This window comes from Paramisgurnus dabryanus, chromosome 8 (genome assembly GCF_030506205.2).
Source record: "Paramisgurnus dabryanus chromosome 8, PD_genome_1.1, whole genome shotgun sequence".
Lineage (NCBI taxonomy): Eukaryota > Metazoa > Chordata > Actinopteri > Cypriniformes > Cobitidae > Paramisgurnus > Paramisgurnus dabryanus.
In genome coordinates this window covers 12,335,259-12,347,224 of record NC_133344.1, presented here as the reverse complement: position 1 = coordinate 12,347,224, position 11,966 = coordinate 12,335,259, and the positions used below count along the sequence as shown (strand labels likewise).

Here is an 11,966-nt window from a genome sequence, read left to right as displayed (position 1 = left end):
CAAATGGCGCAAGTTAAATCTAATAGTGTTTTTACACCAACCGCGGTAGAGGCGTCAAAAATTTGCTATTCACGCGTAGTTGGAAGCGTGAACATTTGATGTTTACTCGCGCGTCAAATTCTAGTCATTCAAGACATTCGCGTGGAAATTCGCATCATTGCTTCTGCAACTCTGCTAGCTTCCTGTAATCACGTTACTACTACAGCAAGGTCCTGATTGGTTAACGCGATGCAAATCCGCCGACGTTCAGATTTTTCAACTTTTGCGTTTCCCGCGGCAAACGCTCAATTCGCCCGCCTACCACGCCGCAGGATGCCCAATTGTGTCTTTGCATTGACTTATCTTGTAAATCACTCGTGCTTGCCGCCTCTACTGCGTCTGGTGTGAACCCTGCATAAAAGTTCAAGCGATCAACTATCAAGCGATTAACAATTTATTAGCTTCATTCGCGTCTGGTATGAACACACAAGTTAGTGTTAAAAAAAGTCCTATATGTCTCAAGTAAAAATTAAGATAAATTACTTGGTTTCTTTAAACATAAAATACTGATGTCATAGCAGTGTTGTGTCTTGGAAATACAGTTAGCATTCATGTGATTTGTTTGTGTGTGTGCACAAATAATGCAAAAACAAGCAAGTCATTTTCAGCATTTTGATTTATTTTTTTCTTCATTTTTATATGCTTTTTGTTTTAAGAAACAAATGCTTGCAGATGTCAAATGAATTATCACTCACATCCACATCCCTTTAGAGCGTGACCGACACACTGATCCCTCGGCCAGCCAATCACCACTCCAGATTCTCAAACCGACACCCACTTCCTGTATCCGAATGTCTCTTTAAGTGCATACGTGAATGTTTTTTTTTTATTTTGACGAAAGCGCAGAGATTCCTGCGTTAATTTTGTTTCTTCCCTTTTGCAGGCTGACTGTCATACGGCGCCGGAATGAGAATCTGGAAGAGACGCCAAAGGTGAGGATGCAGGAATTCGTTTCTATTCATTCACTCGTTTGTAAACAGCTTATCCTTTCGTTTCATTTCTCATAACCTACATCGACAGGTTAAACAAGGCCTTTTGTCGTACCGCCCTGCCAGCTCCTCGCGTAAGACAAAAAGGTTACTCGATAACATGGTTCAAAATAAAGTTTAGTGATTGTGCTTTTAAAACCAAAGTCAAACATAGAACGACAAACATTAACAATGACGATAAAGAATAACAGTGCATTACGAAAAACAAACAAACAATAACTCTCAAAATGTGGCACTTCTCCCGGGCAGTTAAAACACTATGACAATTTACAAGCAGGATGGAGGATATAAAACAAAATTATATTAATTGGTGTCATTTAAAATTATTCAAATAAGCCAAGGAAGACAAATTTAACGTACCACAATGGATTATAAAAAGACAGTTAGATATGTATACACGTGTATGTACATGTCAGTCCGTCCCTTTGTGCCTGAAGTTTCGTTACAGTATCGGATGACTGACGACCTTCTTTCCGAGGTGAACAAAGCCGTGAATCGGTTTCTGGAGCTAACAGACACATTATCATATTGCATTGGAATTAAATCAACCTTTAGCCCCTCAAATGTACCCTTATTTTTTCCTCTGTGTCTGTGTCTTTTTTCTTCTTTTAATGCACATTGAAATTAGGTAAAGAAATGAATTAATGCTTGGTCAGTTTTTCAAACGTGACGTAACTCAAGGTCGGTAGTCTTCAGTAAAGATACCGCCGAGATGGTCGTGCTGCGCTGACGATTAGTAGCTGAAGATGATTGGACGACAATATTTGGATCTTCAGCTTTCCACCATCTGAAATGAAAGAATATCACGTTATAATTCACGGAGACCCAAAATGCCTATATACTGTAGCAAATAAAGTAGTTACATATTGTAAGTAGTAATGATGTGGAATTTACTTAGCGGCCCAGTCTGTGAAAACCCAGTTAAAGTTATTTTTTATATAAAATTGTCATACACAACGTCAAGAACATAATCTAACCTTTGGAAAATAACCTTTATATCTTTAATATTGACTTCAATGTAAGATTAAAATCAATGTGAAGTCAATGAAGTAAAACAAACTTTGCAGCTCTAAATCTCATAATCAAATTATTATACTTTAGCCTGGATTTCACAGACAGCATCATGTTTGTACTGTAAATAATTAAATATTAAGCATGCTACATGCACCTTAAGTATTAATTTATTATTACGTTATAAGATAATTTTAACAAAGTTAACTACACTGCAAAAAAATATTTTCTTACTTAGTATTTTTGTCTTTTTTCAGTAAAAATATCAAAAAAATGTATAAATTAAGATGTATTGTCCTGATGATCAAAATGACCTAGGAAAATAAGTCTAGTTTTTAGACAAAAAATATAAACTTTACGCAAGTTAGTGATTAAAACGAGCAAAAAACTGTCAATGGAATAAGAAAAATTTTCTTTAAGTTACTATTTTCATAAACACTTAATTCAAGAAAATATTTCTTATTCCATTGGCAGATTGTTTGCTTGTTTTAAGCACAAATTCTTAAAATTTTTATATTTTTTTTGTTTAAAAACTACACTTATTTTCCTACACTGCAAAACATTATTTTCAAGGAAAGAAATTCTTAGTATTTTTGTCTTGTTTTCAGTAAAAATATCTAAAAATTCTTAAATTAAGATGCATTTTCTTGATGAGCATGTCTAGTTTTTAGACCAAAAATATCAAATTTAAGTGATTTTGTGCATAAAACAAAAAACTATTTGCCAATGGGGTAAGCAGAAAAATAAAAAAATTTTTTTTTTGAAAAACTAAATTCAAGAAAAATTTGAGAAAATTTGCTTAACCCATTGGCAGATTTTTTTGCTTGTTTTATGCACAAATAAATTATTTTTGCCTAAAAACTAGACTTATTTTCTTGAGTCGTTTTTCTCATCAAGAAAATAAATTCCCATTTTTATATATATATATATATATTTTTTTTACTGAAAACAAGACAAAAATACTAAAATGTTTTTCTTGAAAATCATTTTTTGCAGTAAATACAATTTTCAAAAACAGGTGCTGTAAACCAAGGGCATTTCCTGACATGTTGGGCATGAGGTATAGGACATACCTCAAGTTCATCCCCTTCTATCTGGAAGGCGTTCAGGCCAAAATCTGAAGGGTTTCTGCGGGCCCCTGGAGCCACCTCCCCTCTCCGTCGTCCTCCGGACCCTCGAGACGACAGTGAACTGGAGGAGCTGGGGTCTCTCTCTCCACGAGGGCTGTGGACGGCTGGGAAAGACGGACGGCTGTACGGTAGGATGTCCTCTGAACCTAAGAAAGAATCAAATGATATTAACGCTACATATATAAACATATGTATTTATTTAATTTCCCAATCAACAATCTTCTTTTAATTATCTAATGTTCAGTACAATTGAATTCAAATGTATTTATTTTTATCTATTATTTTTCATTGTAACAAGGCAACTTTACTGTAAAAATAGAGCTGTATGGGCATAAATAATAAAAAAGCTGCCAATGAAATGGCTACAAATTGTCATTATTACAAAAACTGTGAAAATAGTCAGACTGCTACATTTATTAAACTATAAATTTTTTATAATATATTATATGAACATTATTATGATTATATTTTTACTATATAAGATATATACTTTGCAACAAATTTCATCATAAAACATAATACTTTAAGAGGGGAAAATATTAATTTGATAAATCGGGACTGATTGGGTCAGAATGCAAATTTGAGAAAACAATTTGATAGCTTGGATTAATTTAGGCTCTGCATACTTTTCCTATGCATTGACATTGTATCATACAAGTTTTTACCCTTTTATCAAAGATAAACTATTTAATTTGGATGTGCACAGATGTAATTTTATTCATAATATAAGCAGAATCTATTAAGACAGTTATAGAAGTCTATTTTGAAAAGTTGTGCAGTACCTTGGTGCTGGCGGCTCTTAGCGGCATCTTGTTTACTGCTCTTCGCTGTTCTCGGACCCCTCTGTAGGTCCTGGGCCTCGCGCCGTTCTGAAGAGCTGGTCCGGGTGTCTGAGCCATCCCGGGGCCTGGGTCCTCCCGGGCCTGTTCGCCTATCCTTGCCATCAGCAGAACTAGACCTGGGGGACACGACTCCCCGCGGCCCATCTGGGATGGTTTTGGCCGGGTGCGTTGGAGACTTCAGCATGGCCGGGGGAGGAATCGGAGGAGGTGGGAGATCTGTGACAAAATAAGAAAAATACATATTATTGTGTGATTGTGCTAATCTGACATTAGTGTAGCAGGAAGTGAGCCAGTTCATCCGCTACGTACACACAGGCTTGTGTCCTTCAGAACCAGACGTTCTGCTAATTGACACCAGACCTCATTTGGCTGGGACCCGGAAGGTGCTACAGAAACACAGCTGTGCAACCCTCCAAACAGCTGGACGGTGGATTCGGTGGAGAAACTGTCACTCCGGTTATTCAAGGTCATTCACAAATATTGTCCTTGTGAAACAGCGCCACAAACCTGCACTGAACAATATGGGAGATGATCTCATTCAGCTCATTCACAAACCTGAATACACTGCAACTTATTTAAATATAAATCCAAATGCTGGTGTGCAGAATCCGCTAACAAATCTTCAAAATGAACTACACTTAAATGTGAAAATTGTCTAATGCACTCTTACAGGGTTTAAAGCGATTGCAAAAAACGTGCTATAACAACCACCAGGTGCTGCATCAACATTTTCAGTCGTTCAAGGTCAAAGCACACCTAACATCTCTGAGCACGTGCCTGGTTTTGTCAGGGAGAGATTAGCACACTGTTGTCGCTGCCCTGACTCTCAAAAAATACGAGAAGGGTCAGTCGATCACTGAAGGTTTTTATAACCCTGCGATGTCTCACTGTATTCAGGTGGCCGATCGATGCCCTGGTGAGCGAGATCGAGTACATTTCTATAAACCCGACTGCTCTCTCTTTCTGTGAAGAGGCGAATACCAACATCCACATGGTCAGAAACCCTTTCAAAACATGCACCTGAAGGGTACATAATGGTACAAAATGTATGCATATCTTTACCTAAAGGTTGCATATTAGTACGTACATAATGGTACCAAATGTGTGCATATTAGTACCTAAAGGGCGCATATTAGTACCTTGAGAGGTACATAGTGGTACCATGTGCACAAATATCTACACCCAAAGGGTCCCTATTAGTACCTTTGAGGTACATGGTGGTACCAAATGCATGCATGTCCGCACCCAAAGGGTCCCTCTGTTAGTGTGTTTGAGGTACATGGTGGTACCAAACGTGCACTTATCCGCACCAAACAGGTCCCGGTGTTGGTGCCATCGAGGTTCACGGTGGTACCAACGCACGTGTATCTGCACCCAAAGGGTCCCCTATTAGTGCCTTTGAGGTACATAGTGGTACCAAATGCACACAAATCCGCACCCAAAGGGTCCCTATTAGTGCCTTCGAGGTACCTAGTGGTACCACACGCACGCGTATCCTCACCCAAAGGGTCCCCTATTAGTGCGTCTGAGGTACATTGTGGTACCAAACGTGCACGCATCCTCACCCAAAGGGTCCATATTAGTAGCTTTGAGGTACATATTGGTACCAAACGCGCACATATCCGCACCCAACTGGTCCCCTTGTTAGTGCCTTCAAAGTACACAGTGGTTCCAAACGCGTACACGTATCCGCACCCAAAGGGTCCCATGTTAGTGCCTTCGAGGTACATGGTGGTACCAAACGTGCACGTATCCGCACCAAGCAGGTCCCGTTGTTGGTGCCATCGAGGTTCACGGTGGTACCAAACGCATGTGTATCCGCACCCAAAGGTTCCCCTATTAGTGCCTTTGAGGTACATAGTGGTACCAAATGTATACATATCTGTACCTAAAGGGCACATATTAGTACCTTTTGAGGTACATAGTGGTACCAAATGCACACAAATCCGCACCCAAAGGGTCCCCTATTAGTGCGTCTGAGGTACATTGTGGTACCAAACGTGCACGCATCCTCACCCAAAGGGTCCATATTAGTAGCTTTGAGGTACATATTGGTACCAAACACACATGTATCCGCACCCAAAAGGGTCCCCTATTAGTGCCTTTGTGGTACCAAATGTATACATATCTGTACCTAAAGGGCCCATATTAGTACCTTTTGAGGTACATAGTCTTAACCAGACGCACACACATCTGCACCCAAAGGGTTCCTATTACTATGCCCCAGTGACAGCTCGGGACCATTTTGGACCAACATTTTGTTTCGCTATTGCTGTGAAATCATTCCTAAAATGTGTCATTTCTGCTTAGCTGTATGTTTAGTACACAATTTCTCCATGTCCGTACATCCTGCTCTTAACAAACAAAAGATCTAAGGATCTCCGGTGTCCTTTAAAATTCCAAAACTCTTTTTACAAACGACATAAATCCCGTCTACAAGTTTCACTGAAGCATGCGAAAGGAGGAAACCAAAGAAAAGAGGATGGAGCGGACGTTAAATACAGACAGGAGTGAAAGCAGATGAAAGGTTCAGAGGGCCTTCTGGAGAGGAGTTGGAGGAGGATGAGATAATAAGCCTGGTGTCAGCCAAAGCACTAAGCAAACAAGAGCAAAATTAACAGAGGCGGAGGAGGCGTGTGTTTGATATGTTATTTGGGGGTTGGTGGCAATCTGTGTTTTAGTTCATTTGGTTTCGAGTATGCAAAGCACAAGGAGTTCATATAACAGCATGAAACGCTGAGTTTAACTTTGTACCGCAGCGCAACGTAAACCTATAAAAAAAGAAACTTTATAGAAAAAACTACAGTTGACACCGACTGCTCATCTCAGCTCTATTGAGCAGCCGACTGCGACGACTACAGAGAGAGAGAGATTAAAGAAGGGGGGGCGAGGGAGGATGAGAAGCGCTAGTTGATCTGATTGAGCCGACCGGTGCCTGTGTGTGTCTGATATTAAATCTTAGCGTCAACACACATGGACAACTGAGTCGATGATGAGACGCGGCAGATGAGAGCGTGTGCTGAAATACACACACAAATATAAACAGGGCATGTGAACGTTTGGTGTTTGCGAGCACTTTTTAACACCAGAACCTCGCACACAAACATAAGATGACCTTTCTGTCGGCTCTAGAGAGCTCCTCACGGGGAGCATCGGCACCTGCTGCCATTTCATTAGAGACGGAGGGAAAATTCATCCCTCACGAAGCCGGACGATGGAGTCCCTCGAGTCCGTTCTCTCTCCATCTCACTATCTTTATGATCCTGCTCAATATATCTGTAGATTAAATGTGTGCGAGGTGCAGTAGTGTTGGCACGTCGTGCGTGTGAGATACGTGAAACAAGCCACTGCGGTAAAAGATAATCAATCACAATAACAGTGTGGAGAAAACGGCATCGTACACACAAGCTTTGTTCCAAACCCTAATAAACACAGATAACACGGACAGCATTTTAAGGTGTCATAGGCACGCTCAGGACATTTTAAAAGATAGCCAGGGTTATTATACTTACAAGATATCTGCTTTTGGAAATATTGTAGACAAATTATGTATAAGTGTAGAGAATACGTGACTCTGTGCGTGTTCCTTTAGCTCAGTTAAATCACTGCATTAGCAGCACAAAGGTCATGGGTTCGTTCCCCAAGGAACATGCATACTGATAAAATTAGTTACTTTGAATAAAAGCGTAAATTTGTGTAATAAGACGTACCCTCTGAGAAGGCCTCTCTGCGCTGGTAGCCGGTCTGAGCAGGCGGATGTTGTTTCTGTCTCTTTAAGGGTCTCCTCTGACCCGGGGCTGAGCTAATGTTACTGTCTGAGGACAATGGGCTGCCTGGACGATGTCCCGGTGGGAGGTTTTGGTATTTCCGTGCGGCTGGTAAATTAAAGGACAGAGGCTTTGCTTAGCTTAGCAAATTTGAATACAAATGAATAATGATATACTTCCATTAATTAGCTTCAATTCATGAGCAAATTTTACCAGCTTTGGTGTCTATCCATCCATCTAAGATAAGCACTCATTTTAAATACCTCCAGATGCTGGCAGCTGATGATGGCCTTTCCCAGAATGCTTTGCGACTCGTAAACCGGCATACTCGGCCGCAGCCGCCACGGCCTGAGCGAAATCCGCATCGGTAAAGAAAGACCCATCCGATGAGCTGACGGCACTGGAGCGGCCCGACGACGCGTTGTCCTCCTCCGATGCCGACCCCCAGCCGTTGATCATGGAACCGGTGACGGAACTCTCCAGATCGCAGGTGCTTGAGGCGGGAGTCTGCTCCAGGCCCCGCAGGAGAGCCCGCTGCTGGGCTAAGTGCTGCTGGTGAGTGTGGGTGTGGTGCTGGTGGACCATTGCCACTTCTGCATCCGTCTCGTCACCTTCCTCTTCTTCTTCTTCTTCCTCCAGTCCGTCGGTGTCGAGGCCTAGCGGGCTGGAGATGTAGCCGTATGTGTGCGGAGGGGAGAGAGGGCGTGGCGGAGGGGGAGGACTTACCAAGAGCCGCCTACAGGAGAGGAGGACGGATTAATTTTTTTTTTTTTATTCAATTTTCTATAATTTTCATGAGCCCATATCTGTTTCACCAAAAATTACTGTACACAGCATCTCACGGCGGCTTGTAACTATTCCACATCACGGATATGTCGTACCTGCGTTCATGTAGGTCAGCGTTGTCCTGCAGCATGGGATGCATCTCCTCCTGAGGGGACGGGGTGAGGGTCGCAGTGGACTGGTGGCTGTAGGAGACTGCGGCAGGAGAGGAGGCGGCACCCCTCACGGGAGGGGTGGGTCCTCGCTCTAGCTCCGCCTCTTCCTCCTCCAGCTCATCAGGCTGCAGGTACATGCGAGAGGGCGGCATGGGGCACTGCAGATCTGTGTCGTAACTGATTTGAAAAGAGAAGAACACATTTTGGAAATATAAAGTAAGGTACAAATACAGATGCATACTATGAGTAAGAGACTGTGTGTAAAAAATCTCACCTGTCATCAATGGGGAGGGTATATTCCTGGCAAAGGGGTGGATTGACTGGAGGAGGGGGCAGCAGATCAGCCCAATTCATTGTGTTCTGTTTAGCCTGTTTAGTTGTGCGTCCCCCTTTCTTCTGCCCTTGGCTTCCTGTACGACAATAAAACAAAAACAAACATAGTGACTCCCAGCCCACAAGATTTCAGAATTCATACATTTATTTGATTGCAAATGAAAACGCTTTTAATAAGCGCCGCTTCATTTCGTTTTCTGTTCGTTTGTTTGCCGAGCTTGATGCGTGTGTGAAATAAATGCCATTTTTACACTCGAGAGAAGCAACATTAATGACACCCGAGCTGTAATTTATGCTGTGTAAAACGCTTACGCGCATTATCTCTCTATTTGTAATTAACATTGCACTCTCCATCAACAAAACGAGTCATTTTTCAAAACTAACACTCCATTGCCCAAAGGAGAGGTGCAGGGAGAGATGACGAAGAGAAACATCAGAGGCCAATTAACAATGAGGAATTAAAATGCAGAGCCAATGGGCTGTGAGGACCTTGAAGCACCCAAACCCTCTCTTTAATTACCTGAACTTCAAATACAATATAAAAATAGATTCCACGCATTACGCCCGCAGCCCTGCGTACACCACAGAATGAGGCTCATTTATCTTTGTCCCGCAACAAACATCGTCTTTCTGACAACATTATCCCCCCTTTCTTTAAGTCGGAAAGATGAAAGCTGGAGTAATTAATGATGGGGTGGTGAATCAGGAAACTGGGGGTGGATACTTTGAATCAGAAACATCCAGAGAAGAACGCAACAGACCCTGGACATATGCACCAAAGGAATTAATAAGGAGGAAGTGACTGTTGCGAACATGTTTGAGATACACAGTCCTGCACCACAATAATCGTGAAGAGGAACAATAAAGCCCTTTTACTGAGGCATAACTATTTCTCTTTGTTGTTATTATTATTTTTATTATTATTAGCTCTTAATTTCAGAATTACAGCAATGTTTTTGTCAGGGATTGGTTAATGGATGGATGAATGAATGGATAGATGAAGCATAGACTAATGAATAGAAGTATGGGTTAATGGAAGGATAGAGGGATAAATGGATGGATGATAGATGGATAGAAAGAAAGATTATTGGAAAAATAGATGGATCAAAATATGGGCAGATAGAGAGAGGGATAAGAAATGAAAGGATAGATGGGTGAATGCATAGATGAATGTGAGAAACGTAGGGATCGGTGGATGAATTGATGGAGAATAGACTAATGAATAAAAATATGGGTTGATGGAAAGATGGATGGATAAATGAATGGAAGGATAGATTAATGAATAGATGGATGGACAGAAGGAAAGATTTATAAAGAAAAGGATATATCAATACATGGATGGGCAGGTAGATAGATCAATACATGGATGGGCAGGTAGATATAGATGAAGGATGGATGGATTGTTTGTTGGAGAGATGTATGAGAAATGGAGAGATGTATGGATGCGTGGATGAGAGAGAGAGAGATAGAGAGATAGAGAGAGATAGATAGATAGATAGATAGATAGATAGATAGATAGATAGATAGATAGATAGATAGATAGATAAAAAATGTAGGAATGGATGGATGAGTAGATGAATGGGTTGATGGAGAGATGGATGAGAAATGGGATGGATGGCTTGATGAAGAGATGAATAAGAAAGAGGGATTACAGATTGTTTGTTGGAGAGATGGATGAGAAATGGAGGGATGTATGGATGGGTGGATGTACTGATGGATGGACGGATATATAGACAGATAGATAAGAGATGTATGGATGGATGAAAAATGAAGGAATGTATGGATGAGTAGATGGATGGGTTGATGGAGAGATGGATGAAAAAAGGGACGGAAGGCTTGAAGAAGAGAGAGATGAGAAATGGAGGGATAAATAGATTGTTTGTTGGAGAGATGGATGAGAAATGGAGGGATGGGTGGGTGGATGATAGATGGATGGATGGATGAGGGATGGATGAATGAAAAATGGGACGGATGGCTTGATGAAGAGATGAATAAGAAATGGAGGGATTATAGATTGTTTGTTGGAGAGATAGATGAGAAATGGAGGGATGTATGTATGGGTGGATGGATGTACTGATGGATGGATGTACTGATGGATGGATGGATGGATGGATGGACAGATGGCTTGATGAAGAGATTAATAAGAAATTGAGGGATTATAGATTGTTTGTTGGAGAGATAGATGAGAAATGGAGGGATGGATGTACTGATGGATGGATGGATGGACAGATGGCTTGATGAAGAGATTAATAAGAAATGGAGGGATTATAGATGTTTTTTTGGAGAGATGGATGAGAAGAAGATGGATGTATGGATGATAGATAGATAGATAGATAGATAGATAGATAGATAGATAGATAGATAGATAGATAGATAGATAGATAGATAGATAGATAGATAGATAGTTTGTTGGAGAGATGGATGAGAAATGGAGGGATGTATGTATGGGTGGATGGATGTACTGATGGATGGATGGACAGATGGCTTGATGAAGAGAAGAATAAGAAATGTAGGGATTATAGATGGTTTTTTGGAGAGATGGATGAGAAGTAGATGGATGTATGGATGGTTGGATGATAGACAGACAGACAGACAGACAGATGGAGGAATGTAAGGATGAGTAGATGGATGAGTTGATGAAGAGATGGATGAAATGGAGGGATGCATGTATGGGTGGATGTGCTAATGGATGGATGGCCAGATGGATTGATGAAGAAATTAATAAGAAATGGAGGGATTAGAAAATGTTTGTTGGATAGATGAGGGATGTATGGATGGATGAAAAACAGGAATGTATAGATGAGATGGATGGGTTGGTGGAGAGATGGATGAGAAATGGAGGGATGTATGGATGGGTGTATGAGAAATGGATGGATAGATTGATAGAAGGTATGGATGGATGAAAGTGGAATGTATA

At 41.0% G+C, this 11,966-nt stretch overlaps 1 protein-coding gene across 3 annotated transcripts in view; it reads right to left on the bottom strand.

Moving 5' to 3' along the window:
* Window positions 1-637: 637 nt before the first annotated feature.
* Window positions 638-11,966, bottom strand: part of robo1 (roundabout, axon guidance receptor, homolog 1 (Drosophila)) — a 355,554-nt gene continuing 344,225 nt past the window's right edge. For 2 of the 3 annotated variants that reach the window (XM_065280528.2, XM_065280531.1), the window contains 7 exons: window positions 8,991-9,126; window positions 8,660-8,893; window positions 8,042-8,514; window positions 7,722-7,886; window positions 3,952-4,227; window positions 3,113-3,315; window positions 638-1,815 (listed from right to left, as the gene is read on the bottom strand). In XM_065280528.2, coding sequence (XP_065136600.1) covers window positions 1,801-1,815; window positions 3,113-3,315; window positions 3,952-4,227; window positions 7,722-7,886; window positions 8,042-8,514; window positions 8,660-8,893; window positions 8,991-9,126 — 1,502 coding nt within the window. In that variant the 3' untranslated portion in view covers window positions 638-1,800. The remainder of the gene's footprint in view (window positions 1,816-3,112; window positions 3,316-3,951; window positions 4,228-7,721; window positions 7,887-8,041; window positions 8,515-8,659; window positions 8,894-8,990; window positions 9,127-11,966) is intronic. The other variant, XM_065280529.2, reaches the window with a different exon arrangement.